The 22,097-nt window shown below is 28.1% G+C and overlaps 2 protein-coding genes across 2 annotated transcripts in view; one reads left to right on the top strand and one right to left on the bottom strand.

The window, feature by feature from the left end:
- The window catches only part of LOC113384418 (B-cell lymphoma/leukemia 11A-like), a 61,091-nt gene extending 55,115 nt beyond the window's left edge, over positions 1-5,976 (bottom strand). The window contains exon 1 of the mRNA XM_026622132.1: positions 5,890-5,976. Coding sequence (XP_026477917.1) covers positions 5,890-5,926 — 37 coding nt within the window. The 5' untranslated portion in view covers positions 5,927-5,976. The remainder of the gene's footprint in view (positions 1-5,889) is intronic.
- The window catches only part of LOC113385683 (B-cell lymphoma/leukemia 11A-like), a 238,793-nt gene that overhangs the window by 93,286 nt on the left and 123,410 nt on the right, over positions 1-22,097 (top strand). The gene's annotated exons all lie outside the window — the stretch shown is intronic.

Genomic DNA, 22,097 nt, shown 5'->3' with positions numbered 1-22,097 from the left:
CTTAATTTCGAGACGGACGTATGTATTTTCATGCGGAATGTATGCATGATTGTGGCGTTGTTTAAATATTTGTTTTTTGATAATTTCCTCTTGCTGACATGGCGTACAAGTATTTGTTCACGTTAGCGTGTTTTATTTCTTGTGGTATTTTGAGGAATGAGAATATAAGTCCGTTGGAACTATTCGAAAACGAAAGAATGGTTATATATTTTTTTTCTTCTTTTAATAATGTGAATTCAAAAATTAATTAAGAAGGTATAAATTTCAAATTATCGCGGAATTCTTTGTCAGTAAAATAACATAATATTGTCCCGTGTCATGGGTTTTAATTATCCTCAATCCATATATGGATTCTATTAATTAATAATGTGCAGAGAATTCAATACGAGGATATCAACATTTGAACTGTCCTCTGTGTCTATCCCCATATGTTGCCAGTACACAATATTCTCAAAGTTATCATTTATAGTCTCCAATTTGAAAGTCTGGCAAAATCCAATTAATGAAGTACATAAAAGGTAAACATATCTAAATATCACGCTCGAATGAAGACGAATAACTGTGTCACCTATGTAGGATATCAATTACCTTTGTGATCATCATTAAACACTCCATTAATATCAGATTCAATTTATAGTTGACGATTTATAACCAATCATCATAATAAAGCAACCAAATTCATGCAAAATTAATAGGCTGTTAGTCTCGCAGAGGAGAGATATATACTTATGTGATTCACCTTGCAGGTAGGATATGGTGAGCGCAGTTTACGCCGCAAATGACCGTTAAGTTTTACAATAATTAATTTGTTGGAGACCGCACGAACTATAGAGAGCACATGGGCGTACGAGGTATAGAATCTATGACATAATAGTAAATAAATTTTTATCTTCAAGATTAATTTGAAAGTTAGCAACGCTGTAGGACATATTAATATTAATAAATTCTATTATTGATTTACTGTTGCGCACGCATATGTTGCGTGAGACCGTTTTCAATAGCCAGGCGCAACATGTGCGCTCACCTTCCTTGCACTTTAGTGTAGTAAAATAAAATGGTTAAATTTAAATTTTGTACTATAATTATTCCAAACAAAAACAGATTTAGGTATTTCTCTTTTTAGTACTTTTCATCATCTCTAGCTATGTCCAGAAAACATTTTATTTAATATTAAACAAATAAGGAAGTTTAGTTTTTGATGGCAGTATGTTTTTGATGGGAGTATGTTTTTGATGGCAGTATGTTTTTAATAGCTCTTTTCATACTTATATAAGTTAATTGAAACAAATATATATATGCAAACAATATTATATTATGATAGTATAATGATATTCCCAGAATAGGTGTATACAATGTGTATCTTTTTGTAAAAATCAATGTATATATTTAAGTCAAATAAAGCAAATTTTCAAATTAATTTTTTTAGGAAGTTTAGCACAAGGAAAAGTAATGGCAACACAAGGTTGGCAGTGAACGTATTAAAGACGTATTCTGGTCTAGAGGCTTGAATTTTTGACGTTTTTTGAAAGACTGTGACAAAGGTAAATACAATTTTTACTATATTTTTTTACAAGCTAAATAAAAAATAAAAATACTTTTAATTTATAGAAAGTGATGGAGTAATTCTAAAAAATTGAATTTTGACTAGGGCCCATCTACATTAATATGTTGCAATCGTATGAACTGCGAACAAGTTAAAATATTGTTTTTCTGTAAAAAAAAAAATTAAACTCTCGATTTTTTAGAAATGGTGGACCAGAATACCTCCTTAAGCCAAAACTCTTGATCCAAAAAAATAGGTATTCGAGGATCACTTAACAAGCAACTAGGCACAAAAATAATCATTGTCAATTAATTTGATAACTCCTAAACAAAGTTTGCCCTTAAATAATATTTTTCTGAAACAATTGTCGAAATATTATTTTGATCTATAAAATAGCTTCTTTCAATAAAATTTTAAACTTTTGGAGTATTTTCTCTGAAAAATCCGCCGTCACTGCCTTCGGAAACAGCTTTACGACTGCGAGGTGGCATCTCATCTGTTTCATTAACGCCTTCATTGTTTGGCGGTCGATTGGTGGTTCTGATATTCAGATATTGTGTATCTAATTAAAGAATTTTCATGTAATTAACTGCGGCAATTAAAATTCATAATTGCTTCACCATACAACTGTGAGTGTGAGAGAGAAATGCAATTTTAGAAGATGATCTCGGCTTTTCATCTTAAATTGATAAATGTCTATACATGAAAACAGCATTCTTTATATTTTTTGTCGATAATAGAAGTGACAGTGATTGCAGTCAATACTTCAAAATATATTGATCAAAAGTTTTCTTTATAATTCTGTTGATACTACATATTTAAGCATCAATTTCCAGCACGCGCCAAACATTGGATTCGTTTGTTCTTTACCTGATGCCCGAATTAAAATGATGACACCTGAGTCTTCTAAATTAAATCTTTATATAAGGGTTGTTCCTATGTCACGTGGCTATTCATGTAAATTAAGTTCGCGTGACCTAAGTACGCGTGTAAGTTGTCTTGTCCTCGTGCCAAGGTCCACTTTTTTAAGAACTTTTTTTGGGTTTGAAGACCCTGTGCAAAGGGTGATATGGGTTGAAGGGAACCGAGATAGTAAAGTTAGAGGATGATATGAATCTGTACAGATTTGATTAGTTTTGGATCAGAATTTTAATTTCTATGAGAAATCAAGAAGTTTTATAATATTTGGAATGATATAATGAATAATATTATATATATATATATATATATATATATATATATACATATATATATACATAATAACTCCATTTTTGAAAATTTTACTCAGAACGCCTAAGAAACCTAGTTTATCAGATAAAATGCTCAGATTGCGAACTCAGTTATATAGGCGAAAAAAGCCAAAACCTCGGAAAACGCCTGCATAAACACAAAATTAATTCCAAAATAGCAAACAACAATTAAAGAATATAAAATTGACTACATAATTACAATACCTAAGTAACAATTTACAAGTTTTAAATAAACATATATTGAAAAAAAATCACAGTATCACAATTCCAATAGATTGTTACAAATTTCCGACTATGGATTAGCAATAAATTAACCAAAAAAAATTGTATAAATAAAAACTAATTTTAACTTTTGTCTATTAGCAAATTTTCTGTTTCCTTAAAAATTGCAAACTGCGGCAAATATGTCTAAACATACGACACATTTATCTTATCTATATTGCACGCGTGAGGTAAGTTCTAATTGTTCTATAAATAAAGTATTCCGATATGATTTACGCTGAATTTTGCAAACTAATTTCATTAAGTATGTGACAGAGTAAAAATTATCCTGGATAGATATGATATATTGGAAAATGACTCATAACAAAAAATATAAAAGAAAATGGTCAATTTAAAGATCACCATACTATATTAAAAAGTTGCAGTAGTAATGTAATACATTTATAAGCAAAAAATAAATTATCGATTATTTATATCGATTATTATAAGATGATAGCACGTTTTATGATACACAATTAAATATATTTTTAACCATGCATGAGCTTTTAAATACATTTTTTCGTACCAGTTTTAGTGAATGTCGATCTGTATCTTACATTTAAAGTTCTATAGCACATACTATAATTGAGCTCATAATGATATGGTAGTGAACAACTGCCAGAGGACCGTTATTTCGAACTCTGAACTAAAATAGTGACGGGACCCAGCATCCCTATCAAATTATATATTTTGGGAGTACGTAAGTTGTTTTGTTAGCAGTTGACTCAATGCGAAAAGCTGAACATGGGACAAACATTGCGCGGAGCAGTCGCCGACGGTTTTCTCAATATTATACATAGCATATATGGTTAGTTTATTTTATATGCATATAAATAAAATAAATTTGTAAAAAAATGTAGATAAAAAATAAATTGTCAATTTCATTTATAAATTTTTGGTTTAAACATTAATACAACAAAGAAAAAGAAATTTCGTAAAAATTTGAAATTTACTCTATATTTAACGATTTACTCTTAATTTAACATAAACATTTATATCAAAATATATTTTCATATTTTTTTATTAAAGATGTTATTCCTGGAAATGCAATTAAAATATCAATTACGCACAAAATTATCAGTAAAATATTAAGTTTTAGTTGTATATTTTTCACATCAAACGAAGCTTTCTATAATAAGTAGTTTAATTTAATGAAATCAGATATTAAAAATTAATTTAAACTTTGATAAATTTTGAAAGTCCACACATTACATCAAAAAAGTTTAAGCAAGAAAAAATGTATAAAACGTTTAAAATAAATTTCTTTGTTGTGTATTCAAAGTTCAATAAAGTAAATATTTAATACAGTTTTTTTAAGAAAGAGGGAGGTATTATACTAATCACCATAATTATGTTTCAAAATTCATCACTCTATTTATCCGCCTAAAAATAAATTTTGATTTTGATGATCATTGAAAAAACTTCAATTTAAATATTAGTTCTTAATTATTGAAATTTTATTTTAATTTGTAGAAATTAAACAATAATAAATATACTTCTTATTCGAGCAATAGATGATCATAATGAATAATTTGTGCGGGTGATAAATAAATCTTTATTATTTTAAAAATAAATTATGATTTAGAAGATATATGAAAATTTTAATTTAAATATTTTAATAACAATATGTTATTTTTTTTATAGAAGTTAAACAATTATAAATGTATTTTAATTTCACTTATTTAATAGATCACCATAATAAATAATATGTGCGGGTTTATAAAACTTATGGTTTATTTTAATGTAAAAACCTATTGATAATACTAAAGTATTAAATTTATTTATTCTATGTTACTCATTCGAATCAATCAGTTTTTTATATTTTATATGTACTTAAATTAATACAAGTTAAAGTTAATATCACAATTTTATTACATGTGGGACAAATCACTGTTAGGCAAGTTTTATAGCACTTTGATTAAATTTTATTTTATATATAGTGAAATATTTAATATCCCTTTTTATGAGATATAAATTTATTTTTAAGTATACGTCATTTTTTACATCAAATAAATTTACACTGTATTAAATTTAATACTATCATAAGTAAAAATGATATCTGTTAGTGAATAGAATAAAAAAATAAATTACAAAAATTAAGAAGAAATCTGTCACGTCTATATGAAGAGTAATTCATTCATTTTTTTTATAAATAAATTTATAATGTGTTATTTTTAAATATTTACTGTTTTTACATTAAACACAGCAATAAATTAGCTAGTGCCACAAGTAATAATAATATTTGGTATATTGAACCACGAGTGAATATAAAAGATATTTTATATTAAATTGCAAAAATTAACAAATAATCTGTCACACTCACGTAAAAATTCAAGTAAAAAGCAATACACTCAAATTTTTTAATAACTTTATTTTTAAGTATATGTTGTTTTAAAATCAAATAAAATAACACAGCATTGAATTAACTTACACAAGTGATAATAATATTTGCTATATTAGAACATTCTATAAATTAAGAAGAAATCTGTCACATCCATCTAAAAACTATATCCACTCAAATTTTCCAACTATCATAATATCAAACGACCAAAACTTTTCATTAAAAACTTTAAAGCTCCTATCGTGAGCTTTCGCGTATCTTTACTAGCGAGAGCTTGATTCTTCTGGCACTTTTTAATTTATTTTTCTTTATTAGCGAGATCGCGCGAACCGTACGCCCCCACTTAGATTCATTTTTGCATGCGCTGTTTTCCGAAACGCAAACTCGCTGTTTTTCATATCGCGCAGGAGAAAAATCATCACCCCCTTCTGGGGGTGGATTAATTAAAGACACGAGGAATATGTATTAGGAAAGTAACGTGGTAAAGGACTCACCTTGAGCGATCCTAACTGCCGGCATTTTGATCCTCATTTTGACGGCTGTTAGTAATTAACACACTACACACTTAAATTATTATAAACAGTTCGCGTGAAACTAAAGTTTTTTAAAATTACTACACTAAAATTACGACACAAACATAATATGTCAGTCTGTTATTGTCACTGATGATGATAAATCACTCACAAACAACATTTTGATAAAAACACTATCCTGTGATTAATTATGATTTACTTATGCGGAGCGCATGTGAATCGTGCGATCACCCTTAGCGGTCGTCCGCATATGACGATACTTGCCCAGTGGACAGCGGTTCTAGGTCCGCTGTCCCTCTCTTCGGTTAGCGCGCTCGGCTGTTTCCGCACCGGCTCTCGGCATCGCTCGACATTAGCCAAGGGTCGTACTCGTACTATACCGTGTGCCGAAACAAGACAGAGATATACACCTCTCTCTGTCATATATCGGTCCCCGTCTAACGGTGTCCTGCGCACGTGTGTGTTTCATGTGTAGCCCTACTACCCCAAACTTCTTGTGCCGAACGCTACGACTTAGCTCGGGCGCTCTACGGCTGTGTGCGGGTTTAAGATAAGGTCAGCCTGAACCGGACAGCACGATTGGGCCGCCGTTCTGGCTGAATCGGCCAATAGTGTGCCGATGGACATGGGCTACGTATCGGCGAGTGGGACACTACTGTACTTGACCGATGGGGTTGAGTCGAAAAAATTAAGGGTTGAACATTTGAAGTGGAAATAGATTTAAATAGTTAGAGTTTGACCGATGATATGGAAGATACAGTTATTTTTTATCTATTTTAATCATTTTACTGATTATTGGAAATTATTTAAATGTCGATATAAGATTGGTTGTATATAAAATAGTGAAAAGGAATACCTAAACCTATACACTCCCACGGTATAAACAATAATAAAACAGTAACTAAAAATATGAAATAAGTTTAAAAAGCAATTTCACAAATTAGTAATTACAGTAGAACTCCAATTATCCGAACTCCGACTATCCGAATCGCCGATTATCCATCCGAATCACTTTCAGAAAAAAAATTGTCCAAAAAAATTCTAAGTGCGCTATTATTCTTCCACCCGCGAAGCCAGTGTAGGCTTCTATATATTATTTAAAACATTTATTTTATTTTATTTATTATTTAAAACATGTGAAAATATCATGTTTATTTCATTTAATTCAATAAAAAAATAGTGCAATATCAAAGCGTAACTTTTTTTCTCTCCAATGGCAATTTTTTTAAAACAAACTCCGATTATCCGAATATTTGATCACCGAATAGGTCCCGGTCCCCATTAATTCGGATAATTGGAGTTCTACTGTATTCCAAGTCAATTTCAAAGTTTCATACGAAAGTTGAATGCACTGCGATCTTAATAAAAATGTGCACCTGAAATAGTTATTTCAAACCGAAGTTGCATTCATTTCATTTGTAATGATTGTATTTCAAGAAACAATGATAAAAAGTTCTGTTTTTTATGTTTAATAACACATATTTAAGCTATGATTTAAAATTTTGTTGTTTAACTTAATAATTGTACTGTATCGCATTCTATTAGGAGTTATTCTATAAAACATTAAAAACGGTTAAAATAATAAAAACAAATTTGTCGTTTTTCACCCCGTCTATGGAATAAAAAGAAACAAAAAACTAATTTTTATAAAAATGCTAAAAATATTGTTGTAAATTAGCTGGAATTAGTATTCGTTGTGATGTAATTTGATGTAATTTGATGTAATTGTTTTTTTCGTCAAATTGGACCTTTGTGCTCCGCCTTATCCTACATCCAGTATAATCTATTTAGCATAACTCCGCATATATTGACCAACCGTTTATTATGGCGTAAATACACTCTAACCTTAGTTTTCATATAAAATATGTTATAAAAAACGGATAAAATGACTACCTTTTCTATCATCTATTATGACCCATTTTTAAAAAATTGTGTCCTGTTATAATGACCGACACGCAACAAAACCGAAATTTAGATCCTTCAACATCCCCGAAAATATAGGAAAAATTAAACACGATAGTATTAAAAATGGTTTCTACAATAAAATCAAGAAAAAAATAGAATTCACAAACATAATTCATAATTATGTCGTAACACAATGCGTTATAAGATAAGTTAAAACGTGCGCACATTAATGAAGGAAATTTGCACTTCAAATTGTTCTAATCTAACAAAAAATATTTAAAAATGCACGACAATCAAAACAAACATTTGTTGTTTATCTAGTATTTGAAGTATCAATTATGAATTAATTTAATTAACCGATACACAATATATCTTTGTATAAAAGTGTGAAATATAAATAAAGTTGTATGAATCATATGGCGGTCGTTAAGCAATTAATGTTATCTGTTTTTTATCGCATTATTTGTTCCTGTCATGAGTATGTATATACCTGCCACATACAAGCTGGAAATAAATTTAATCACCTGCTTGGGAAATTATGATTCTTTACATTTTATTATTAGACACAATAAATTACATACTTATTAAAATATTATCCCTTATTGCCATTTGATTAATCTACATAGCTTAGAAGAAAAAAAGTTAAATATAGTAAGGAGAAAAATAAAACTAATTAGCAAAGGTATATATATATATTTAGAATATAGAGAGCATAAAAAACGTTACCTAGTTAACCTTAATTAATAAGGCTTAAGTAATGTATATACTATATATCCTCCTAAAAGATCATTTACATCCCTAAATTAAATAAATAAAACATTCCCGAATAAAAACAGCCGTATTCAATAAAATTCGCAAAAAGCTCCTCATTTGATTTAACTCGCGTTGAATAATAATAAGCGAATCTGCGAACACACACAAAGCCAAATAAAAATAAAAATAACACAGCTACTTTGAGAAGATATCAAGGGCGCCGTTTTTCCGACGTCATAATTAATTCCGCGTACTCGCTTTGCACTCGTAGTAGGTAGTACAGACGTAAAGAAAACTCATTTTCCCTCGTTTTTCCGAACCAAAACATTGAACTCGTACCACGAGGAATTTAGACTTAGGGCTAATGAATAATAAATAATGAATTTATTGAATGGATTAGAATTACGAGTGATGCTATTTAGTTTTATTGTATAAAAATTTGGTTGCAATGTTGGAAGTAATTTGAACTGCTATATGCGACATGACAATTTTTTTCCCTCGAAACCAAGAATGTTCTTATAATATTCTTTACTTAAGGTAAAGCTTTAACATATTAAACCTAAAAATCAATTTTGATTTTGAGCAATTCTTTTGTGAAAACCAAACCAATATTAACACACATCCAACAAACAACTATCTGACTATGTTCAGTAAAACTCCCAGCCAATCCATCATTGTAGATCATAATCTAAATAAGCTTTTCAAACATAATAGACATAATATTTTATTAACTTTTATTACTTTGGTAGTTATTTCTGTTTAATTTATTATGAACAGAATCAATGTTTCTTGATTACAAATGAGGTATTACATAGGTAACACAACTTATGTTTGAAATTTCCATTTACCCCCCCCCCCCCATTTTATGAGTATATTTTCTATAAAGATCGCATTGGATACAACTTTCGTATAAAACTTAGAAGAATACAACATCAGAGTTGGAAAAACTGTTAATTTTATTTATGTCTTCTATAATTGCTTTTATAAACATATTTTACACATTTATTTATTATTTTCTTATTGTTTACACTTCGACGGGTTAAAAGGTTAGATGGTCCTTTTTACCCCAACTGCATGCAAAATATTCTAGTGTTTATATTAAAAACTGTTGAGTATACCTTAAAAATAACAATACGTCTTATAAAGAAATAAAATAACGTATATTGAAAAAATATATTCAGGTATTGTAAACCAAGAAACTTTGTTTTTGACACAATTTGACAATGTGGCCGATTATCTCCTGATTGCAATTGCTCGATTCTTTTTTTCCGTACTTTAAAGTAGCACTGTTAAAAAATCGACACTTTACTTGTTTTTGAGATAATGGCCTTGCTGACTAAGACCTTTTAACGCCGCTCTACCTTATATGTAAATACAACAAATTATGATACAAACTGTTTTTAATAAGATTTCATGTCTCAAAAGTTTTCTAGAAAGTAAAAATTAATTGTAAAAAAATCCTAGACATTGAATATGTATTCAAATATATTTGCTCAGAATTTTTTAACAAAAAATATGTTATAATTTCGAATAAAAATTACAAATAAACTTTATAAATCTACCAGCCCTAAGTTTAGTGAATCGCATAGCATCGCACGCCGTCGGCCGCGTAAAAAACGAAAGTTCAACTTTAAGAATTTAAAGCTCATTCGCGATGAGAGCTTTCGCGAGTAATAAGTGCAAAGCATCTGAGAACGAAAAGCTCGGATGAGAGTGAAAGCGATGGAGAAAGGAAATGAGGAAAAATTACGCTGATAGTTATGAGGTGTTTAACATTCTTCTTGCTCGTCATTACTCCATTGAGTGTATGTAAATCGGGTTGGTTTTTTACAGGTAGTAGAGACAGGTATGTAGGCGAAAGAGGTTTACGGCGTGATAAATGATTTCAGCAAAATGACTAAGAGGTATCTGACATATAAAGCTTAATGAAATTAGGTTGTTTATTCAATTATATGACAAACATATTGAGACAACCAAGTTTTAACCATTGGAGAATTTGGCGTAGTCATGTAATAAATTTATATTTTATTAGAATAAGAATGGGGGTCTGTCGGTTTTTATTTTTTTAAGTAAATGAAAGAATTCGATTACCGGGTTTTCAGTAAAAATACCGCTTTTTAATGTATGAATTACACTTGAAAGAAATTAAAAATGACATATGTAGCCAAATAGAATAGATTATTGAAAACACTATTGTACATCGATAGCCGTTCTTTGTTTCCATATTATAAAAATATTTACACACTTATTGAAATTAAGCACAAATTCTGAAATATTATTACTTTTTCGTTTTACTAAATTACTTAAAACAATTATTTTCAATAAAATTGAACAATAAAAAAAATTTAGTCAAATACTATTTCTAATGACTTGAAATTTTCTATATGAATTATTGTAGAAAATGTTTTCTTTTATATAAACTTTCGGTAAAACTTGGTTTTTGGGGAAATTCTATTCGAAAACCTGTTTCCTATAATGTCGGTTTTTCGTATAAACTTAAAGCTTAAGTATGTTATGATGTCTGTTACAATGATAATCACTATATACTTATAAAAAGCTTTATATTTATGAAAGAGTAAAATGATATAAAAGATAATGAACTCGATAATAAATATAGTAGTTCCTTTATGAGATCTGTAAGCAAAATAATTGTGTTAAGTACAAAGATAGATAATCAACTCTATTTCAGCTTTATCACAATTATGAAAAGAAAGGTGAAAGAATCATATTCAATAAATGATGCAAAATTACTATTCAATATGTTATCTACGTTTTGAATACAAATGTGTTGTATATAAAAGTCAAAATCACAATTTAGCAATGAATAGGAATATGTTTACTTATCTATGAGAATATTTACAAAAAACTGAATTTTTATTGATAACAATAATTATTTAATGATTTAACAATTTCATGATTCTAACCATTTTTACTGATAATAATAATATTTTCATCATTTAAGGGTTGTGTTATGCTGCTAAAAGGCGTGTAAGAACGGGATATAGATTTGGTCATCTTAGACGTTTGATATTAGATGATTTGTATATAGCCCAATTTAATTTTGGTATTGTTTTGCATAATTTTACATAAATTAAAATAAATAAATATATGAATTCTTTAATATTACAATGTTTAGTTTCTAATTTTTAGTAATAGCTACTCCATATAAGATGGCGCGGTATGTATCGTGACGCCAATGCGCACACCCCCGCGAGACAGGGTTAAAATCGAACGCACCCTCTACTATGTATTCGCGTAGATTTGATTGAATATTCAATACTGTAACTGCATATATTTTATAATAATTTTATTATAAAACTGCTTGTAGAAGGTTTTTAATAAGTAGCACCTTATATGATTGCAGATGCTTAATAGAATAATATAAATAAATAACAATTTATGGTCAATTTTCAAAATATATGACAATAATATTAATTTAGATAGTTTTCAGAAATAAAAAAGTTTAACTTAACAACTTATTATTATATATTATAGAAATTGTTGATTTGAATGCACCATACTCATCTAGAAATAATGTTGGAAAATGGTTAAAATAACGTATAACAAAAAACTTTTCTTCCCGAATTCATTTGTTAGGTATTCTCTATTTATATAAAAAAAATTAAAAGAAGAATCAAATACATAATCAAATCTATTGATGCACGTTTAAAATAGTTACAAAACGTTTAATTAAGGCTTTTTTGTAGACCGAATAAAAGTTTTAATGGCATAATGGCTGGAACTTCCCGTACCAACAATTAATATTTTTAAAAAAGATTCAATTTTCTTTTAGAACTCTAAAAAAATCGATCTTTAGAGATTTTTAAAATTTTGGTTTTGTCTTATACTTTGAAATATGGCAGCGCGTGGGCGCCGCGTTGCAGTATAACAGATAAACAATGGTATTCCGGACCATAGAAAAATAAATAAAAAAATATATGATAATTTAATGTGTATATGTCTTATGAACATTTTTGTCCGCCAAATGGCATTTTTTTCACTTTTCATTGTATTTCCGAAACATACACACACACATCGATTTTTTCTAAAGTACGCCAAAATCTTCAGAAGACCACGTAAATATATGTAAAAAATTGTATTTTCGATTTTGTGCGATTACTACATATAACTTGCCCAGTTAATAAATATTGTTTATATTCGACAATATAAACTTTTTTCATTTCAAATCTTTTATAATTTTACTTTTTAGTGTGACCAATTCAAAAGTTCAGCTGTTATTATAAAAAATAAAAAGTTACAAGTCAAAAAGTATACCTAATAACATATTGTTAATACGCATAAAATTCAAATTGTACTGCTGCATTTTTTACAATAATATATCTGAATATAATTGGCTTATTTGAATTATTATAGTACATCAATCGTATACCTTTATTTAGATTTCAGCAAAATAAAATGATTGTTGATTATTAATGAATGATTATCTTAAATATTCTCAACCAATATAATTCAAAAATTTAGGTAACTATAGTTACTGACTATAGTCAGTTTAAATATTTCCTATTCGAATTCTGTATATTTTTCCAGTATACAAGATTAATTTGTGGGCTAATAATTGATAATAATTAATTATTTTGAGATTTTATACATATTCTTCATATATTTTATGTTATTGATTCATGCAAAAGTGTAGTTTAATCAAATTTTATAATTTGTATCAATTTACGAAATGTGTATGTCCAAACTGTAACTAACATTCTGTCTTTTTCTCGAGTCAGGGCTCTTAAATTAGTTCTTATCTCCAGACATGCTTTTTTGTCAAGAAACAACACATGGGGATAGAATCATAAAATCACAATCTTGAGCAAACAAGCGGCTCGCTGATCTACATAGTGTCAAACAAAACGCCATCAGGCCCATCCCAAAAACTAAAAAGATACGGTCATCGGATATGCGAGTTCATCATACTGAACGAACGTCGATTTATATCAGATTCCGAAAACTGTTTTAATAAAAATTTGGATATGTAATGCTACATTTATAAAGTAAAATTTGTAATATGGTACAAAAATATTTATACAACTTTTATTTAGAAAATTTTTTTTTACTATGTTTATTTCTCACACAACACAACAGCTTTTTTCATTGCCCTCTAAATCGTGATAAGAGTAGGCTTAATTGTATTACAAATTATTTTTCTAATGTGGCTATAAGAACATATTTTTTACTCTATTGATGAACATTCAAGTTATAACTCTCATACACCTTCATATCAGGATTAGACCCTAACTAAAATTTTGTGTTTATTTCTTTTTTATTTTTTTTTGTATATATTTGTATGTATTGCATAAATATACTAAATAAATAAATAAATATAATATGTTGATAAACTAACGATAAAAAACAGTATTATAAAATTGACCGAAATCAGTCAATAAATCTTTACTGCATCCTATTCTTAGGAAAATTACGAGATATTAAATCAATTTACAAAGGACAAAAAATAAAGCTAACAATTAAGTCCAATAATGCATCTTTACATTATTAAAATGCAAATATACATATTTAAAAATACATTTTTGAATGAGATATATGAATTAAATATTGAAGCCACTCACCAGCTAACTCCATTAAAAATATTGATGTATATAAAATTATTTATTATTTCTTAGAACAATGTAGTAGGGTAGGGCGTGGCACAAAGCTCTACTTTGAATTTGAGCAATTACATTGTGAATACCAAACCTATTATATCACAACAAATAACACATATCTAACAAACAACTATCTGACTATGTTAAGTAAAACTCCTGCTGATTCATCAAAAATGTGTCTTTTTGTTTCTTTCCAAAAATTGTTACCTGGTCTTTTTTACTTCATAAGCAAGGTAAAAAAGGACGCTAAGAGGGCGATAGGTCCAATGTTTTATTTTTAGTTTTAAAGAGATTTTACACAATAATAGCTACATTATTCAACCAAAGCAAAATATATATTTCATGGATACATTTTTTACTGTATATAACCTTGATCTGGTATTTTGTCATAAATATTCATCAGCAGAGTTGGATTATATATTTATTCAATTTATCTCTTGTTGTTGTTATTTTACTTACTATTTTACCTAAATTTATTTTCTTATTCACTGTGAAGGTTCAGTTGGTCCTTTTTACCCCATCCACGCATAAGCTTTTATACTGGCTATTTTATTATTTATTATAGGCAAAATTAACAATACTAACAAAACAATTAATTAGCGTGTTCTTAAAAATTATATTAAGTCTACGTAAACTAAACAACAGTGCTCACAACCAAAAAAAACTAACAACGAAAGAAAATACTTTTGTTGTGGATTTTCAAACATTGTCGTTTATCTCCTGATAGCAACATTGTTAGAATCAAGGTTATGTCTGGTTATACATTTTTATCCCTCTACTTTCAAGTATTTTTGTAAAAAAAATTAACTTTCCCTTTTTTATATATCGGTGATGGACCTTTTTATCCTCTGGCCTTTAACCCCCGCTCTACCCTATTTTCTTTTTTTAGTTAAGTTATTTGATATCCTTTCTTGGTTACTCAGATAGATTAAGTGCATTTTACATTTTACTTCAAAATTTTCAAGTATCTTCTACATAAATATTTCTGCTGGATTATTATAGCCATGTTTTCCCAAGGTCTGGTGTTATTTATTTTATTTCATACGAAACACTTTGCGAGTGTGTGGCCGAAACATGTGGTCAATTTCATCTGTGCGACACTGATTCTCGTATAAGATTTCTTGACAGTGAAATTCGAGATTTTGAATTATGTATCTGGTGTTAATTTGAACAGATTTTAAAGACCTTGACTAATCTCGTTAGTCAAGTGTTGTTTAGATAGAAACAAAATGAAACTAAATAATAATTGAAAACCAAATTATTAGAATTAGTAATATTTTAAATAAGACAAAAGCAATAAAATAAATATTGAGGACTGATTCAGATATTTAATATGATCTAGAAGTAAATACATATAAAAAATTCAACAAGAGCTCGTAGAAGTCAAATCATTTATATCCTCGGCATTCATATATATCTGATAAAAGTTTCAAGTATTTTGAAAAAAAATTATATATAAAACAAATGGTGCTTAACAAAATATACGATTAGGAAGATTATTAAATTTTCCAGAAAAAAAAATAGTCAATGATCATAAAGGATAAAATCTGTACAACAGCACCAGTATTAGACAGGAATACTGACCAAGCTTTAATATTTTTTTTTTAAATTAGTAACTCTCAACTTAGAAAACTACACCAATAAAGACATAAAAACAATAAATGGAAAAATAAAACATATATCACAGTGGAACACACCTGCAATTTTTAAACAAGCTGATATAAAATCATTTGTTCTGCAAGTTTTGCAAAAGAATAACAATCTATTTTATATAGTTATACCCTTAGTTACTAGTTTTATTATATAATTGTTACATTCCAATTTTTTGGGTAAAACTAATGGAAGACTATATACTTAAAGAAATTAAATAAGCACGTAAACAGTCAGAAGAGTTTTGCAGAAATAGAAACCTCTTAATGAAGATTTAAATTTCACGTACATAATACATAAATAAATCATAATTTTATTTGATTTTTAATTTATCACATAAAAGCTCAACCTTTAATTCCCAGCATATAACACTTACAATCAAAAATATATTAAGAACAACAAATGTGCAATTACCCTAAAAGCAAAAAAACATTTCTAAATTAATAATTAAACTATTAATTAAACTTAATATTAAATTAATTAATTAATTATTAAATTAATTATTAAATTAATATTATTAAATATTAATAATTAAACTAAAAATAAGATAACTTGTGGAACTAGGTGTAAATGACATTATGCATTAAGGCAAGTTGCAAGGACTTCCTGATATGTGTAAATAATCGACTTAACCAACACGAATTGAGATTAAGCAACTTCTAATATTGTGACAATAAAAGTTTGAAATTTTTTCACCGCCAAGTAACTTTAACAACTTTTTATAAACCTCTTTACAGGTTGTTAGACCTATAATATTTTAGAACATATGCTTAAACTATCTTATGTGTTATCTATCTTAGAAAATATATGTCGAAATGTATAGATTTCATCAAAATCGTATAAAAATTTCAACAATTAATTACCAAAAAACAGTTTGGCCAAATTTTACCGAAAATTAATCAGCACGATCCCCAACTTTTGATATCCTTCACTTTCTTACTAATTATAAAGAGTAGCATATACACACATACTTTCTTCAATTTTGGTCTTAAACGATTCTGAATGACTTGAAACGTCGAGAAAATATTAAATTAGCATGCCAGATTTTGGCGAACACATAAAAATGTCTTTTGAAAAATTAAAAATAACTATTTAATAATTTTAATTAGATTCGACAATACGATATTTGCGCAACAAATATAGTCTATGCTATTGACCAATGCTCATATATAATGTAAATATACATTTGCAACTAATCATATGCAAATTGAATTTATTCTAATATTCAACTGTGTCATTAGTAATGGCAAAATGTGTGGCCGCACATAGATTTTTTACGTCGTTAAGGTTGATTGATACAACAATACCTATTGTTAACACTACTTCTTATCTTATCTGGCCAAAGAAACAGGCATTGTATATCTATAATGAGAAATATTTTGTTTGCGAAAAAAATATTTTTTAAATCTTTGAAATTCGATCGATAGATTTATGTATCATAAATTCCGGTTTGTAACCAACCCAAACGAAACCTATGGTATTGTCGGGTCCTTATTTGCCAGTGTGTTCTCTAGGTGAAAAGACATTTTCTTTCTAAACAAATTGAGTGAAGGTTCATTGAAATTTAAAATATGAGACCTAAAAATTATATAAAACTACAATATATAAACACAAATTATACAAAAATTATGGTCTTTTTTATTGCTTTTCATGATTTTATTCAAAGAAATGTAATGTTGATCAAAGGCAATAAATACATAAATATTAATTTTTATTAACAATAAAGTTTAATATTAAAAATTGTATTAAAGTCCCAGGAAATAGTCCAGAAATATATTGGTAGATTTAGAAATCTTGATAAATGATTTTGCTTTGTTAGGTGAAGGGCCTATTTATGGACAGTTTTAAATATCACATTACTATTTAGGACAAAGAAATAATCAAACAGACCCTCACGATATTTGATATTCTAAAATTTTTTGAAGAGGATCCATGTTAATCATCACTAGAAAAAGTTAAATCTCTTATGCCAAACGACATTTGGCATTATTATTTCATTAAGGCAAATTCCTTATATAATATGTACCTTAAATAATATATTATATATTGTACCCATACCTACAAATTAGGTTTATAATTTATTTGTGATGATTATAACAAAAATTATAAAATAGAAACAGAATGAATTATATTCAGAACTTTTTTGGTTCAAAATTAGATGCAGCATAGAAAGTAAATTATTATTTTTTTGAGCAAAGGTTTTGATCAATTATTCATAGAAGGGTTGAAGTTGTAGTGATCATAAACAGTTTATTTCAAAATTGCTTTATCCATTTCATCCGAATTTCTTGAATATGGAATTCCTTCGACTTTAAAAGTTTTTGATCGAAGTTTTGCCAATCGGCACCTAGCACCAGAATGCTACCAAAATAACTTCTTCATGGTTTCAACGATATTTTTGCCTTTTCTATATTAATAAAGTACAATATGACGTAAATGTATCATATTGATCTATAGGTATATTTGAAAGGGCATCAGCTAAAACTGCTGCAAGAAAGAAAAAAACTGAAAAAACACATTATTCTTGCGTAGTATAAATTTTAATGTAGGTGTTAAATAAGTTCTCTATTATGAGAAATAATTGCATTCGAATCGATTTAATATTTTTATGAATTTGAACAAGAGATTATTTCTTATTAGTACAATCAGATAAATATTCTTTATTTGAAGTTTTCAAAATTTGAATTTTTATTTTTATCTTAATCAGTAAGTCTGAAAGCCCCCAATAAAGTATGGCATATCTACAATTATTATTTCAACTTAACACAGGTCAATATTATAATAATATAACCATCTCTAATCTATTTTATGTCTGGTACAGAGGCTTTACGAGAAACCATAATATTATTCTTTGTATACATTTCCTTCAGTCATCAAAAGCTTCACAACCTTTGTGAAACAAACGCCACCTGTGAGAAATCAACAATTGTTCATACATTTGTTGGAACAAAGACGTATTGGAAACTGTGATGCTAATAAAATAAATTAATAATATTATTAGACATAATAAATAACTTTATTGTATTAAGAAGTTTATAGTATTAAGAAAGTAGATCGATACTTAAATATTTATATTATATTTATATTTGAGCTGTTGCGTCAAGCAGAGTTGACCATCCCAAATATACGCTATTAATTCGTGTCAAAAAATTTGCTACTTTTTAAAGTATTTTATATTATCTCGAATTAGTTTACATAATACTAACCGTTTGTTTTTACATAATTTTTTATTATTTTTTTATTGTATAAACTAGCTGACCCGACAAAACGATGTCCTGTACCCATGTCTATAATTTTTTAATATAATATACTAATATTTACCGTTTACTTTAAAAATAATAATTATTGTTTTTTAAATTACTCTTCACGCCAAAATACATATTAACTGCTTTAAATAAAATGATGAGTCTCAATTCCCACACTATATTGAAAATTGAAGTTTTTTAAACGGTATAACACAACCATAACCATAACATAACACTGGTACTTCATGTTGGATTAAATTAATTTAATTAACTTCCCGAAGGAGAAGTTTGTTTTCATAAAAAAATCCGAATTGCTAATTTTATGTTTTCTCGATGTTTCAAGCCATTCTGAATCGAATGAGACCAAATTTGGAAAAAGTATGTGTGTGTGTGTGCGTGTATGTGAACAAATTTTTTGCCGTAAATCGACGTTTTCTCGAAAACGGCTGGACCGATTTCAAAAAACTTAAAAGCCATTCCATGTATCTCGATGAGGACTATTGTTTGTCAATATTGTGCGACTAGTGGCGAAGCCGTTTCTTTATAAATCGCAAAAAAGTGAAAAAAATTTCGTCTACGTTTTAGCCCGCAATAATGAATCGATTTTGAAAATTCAAAAACCGTTCGAAAGATATTGGTTGGGAATCGTGCTGATTAGTTTTTGGTAGAGATCGGCCGGGCCGTTTTCTTGTAATAAAGTTTAAAAAAAAAATTTCGACGATTTGTATGATTATTTTTTGACGGTAGATACCATAGTCTTCTAGATCATACTAAAATATTACGGCCCTACGACAACTGGTTTAGCTTTAAAAATTCGTCAAAGTTTGCAAAAATTAGTATGGTCTTTTTGGCATTTGTCAAAATTAGAACTTTCATCGACGTTTGCTCAAAACGCCTGATCCGTTTTCAGATATTTAAAAAGCATTTGATGTATCTCGATAAGAATTATCGTTTCTCAGTTTTTTGCGACGATCGGCCGAGCCGTTTCTTTGTAATTTGAAAAAAAGTGTTAAACCTTTCGTCCACATTTAAGCTCATACTACCGAACCGATTTAAACATTTTAGGTAAAAATCTACCGAGCCCTTTTCTTGTAATTAACTGTTGAAAAAAAATTTAGGCCGATTTTCATGGAACTTTTTTTGGCGATATATATCATGGTCTTATAGAACTTACTGAATTATTACGGCCTTACGACAAGTAGTTTAATTTTAAAAATTCATCAAAGTTTGAGAAAATGAGTAGTTTTTTTGACGTTTGTTAAAAATAAAATTAGATGATTTAGTTGGTATAAGGATAGTGTACTTGGTTTTGAACATAGTAAACCATAAAGTCCTACGAAATTATAATTATTAATTAATTAAAATTATTGATTTCCGAAAATTTTCTTTTAGAAAATACTTCAAGTTAACGTGTTCGTTCGTTCGTTTGCAATGATGTGTAATAAATCCACTCAGAATACTTATAATCACTCATAAATTAATTTATTTTTTATTGATTAAGTCGATTATTTACACATATCGGGAAGTTCATGTAACTTGCCTCAAGGCTAAATACCAAACCAACTAGTTTTTTTTTATTTAATATATCAAAAATTGCAGTGAAATTTTTACGAATTTTAAAAATATTGTGGAAAGATTAGTAAAAGATGCAAAGAAGTTATATATTGAAAAAAAAAACTATATTAAAAATTTCATATCCGAATCTTGTGTTGGCGCCTCCTAAGGCGTGCGCTCGTATTTTTCGCATGCAACACATTAAAGGTAGGACCGGCCCTGATTAATACTTAATTTCATATTTTAAGTGAATTAATTTATCATATCCTGTTTATATGTGTATCATTCAATCTGCCATACATATATTGTATCTTATATTATTTTAATTTCTGGCACACCTCAGCTGCTTTTTGACAATAATAATGTAGACATTTCATTTTTCTTATTCATAATCATAATTTATTATACATATTCTAATGTTGTCTAGGTTCATAAGTAAATTGAAATATTTGGCAGATGATAGTTTTCATTTGTTTTCAATGCAAACAATGACATGGCGTTTTTTTTAAATTTTTCTATCTATTTCTACAATATTGCACATACATCCCACTACTTCATATCACATACATCCTAGACAATTTTCTTAACAAACTTCAGAAAGATTTAACAAGATCTGCATAATCGTTCAGAAGGAGTACAGTGTGAGTGCTTGTTAATTTAATATGAACTTTATATAATAGCAATAAAGCTCAAATTGATTCTACGTTTTAGTTAGAAAACGTTTGTATGAGAAAAAGAAAAGGTCAGTTTTTAGGATTTTCTTGGCAATTATTCGATTTTTTCTCGCCGTAAGAACCATCCTTAGACATCAACAAATATTCTAAAAAAAGAATTGGCCAAATTGGTTCAGGAGTTATTAAGTTATGCGCTTACCAACACATTTTGCGATTCATTTTTATATATAAGAAGATAAAATAGGAGCCCCGTAGATCACTCTGGGTTTTCGTAAAATGTGGAGTTGTAGAGACAGATCAGAAATTTTGCTGCTTTAACGAAAGATATAAATATAATATTTATTCCAGTTTGACAACATTATTTAGTGGAAAACACATCATAGCCTCAGCATAGCTCATATTATCTCGATTTATGGAATGATCCACTCTGGTTACCAACCACCCACTTATATTATATATTAATTATAATGCGTTATATTCATCCAAAGTATTCTAGGACAAAATATCAAATATAATTCAAAAATAACAGATTTTTTTAAACATATTCAAAAAATGTCGTGGGCTTCGTCGCTTACCCTGGCTAGCAAAACAACGCCCTCGTCGCTTTCCTTGGCTAACGATATTTTGATTGACTTACACTTTCAAAATATATCTTGTAATACATAATAAGTTACAATATACTGCTTTAAAGTATATCTTAAAGTTCTATTCATCAGCCATTTTAAACGCTTGTTTTTCTCATTCATGGTACTTGTCAGCTTTGGTTTGGTCAA

Source organism: Ctenocephalides felis, unplaced genomic scaffold (genome assembly GCF_003426905.1).
Source record: "Ctenocephalides felis isolate EL2017-DRISC unplaced genomic scaffold, ASM342690v1 CF-g0.4_SCAFFOLD_03571, whole genome shotgun sequence".
Taxonomy (NCBI): Eukaryota; Metazoa; Arthropoda; class Insecta; order Siphonaptera; family Pulicidae; genus Ctenocephalides; species Ctenocephalides felis.
The sequence above is the reverse complement of the archived record's forward strand: the minus strand, read 5'-3'. Positions and strand labels throughout refer to the sequence as shown.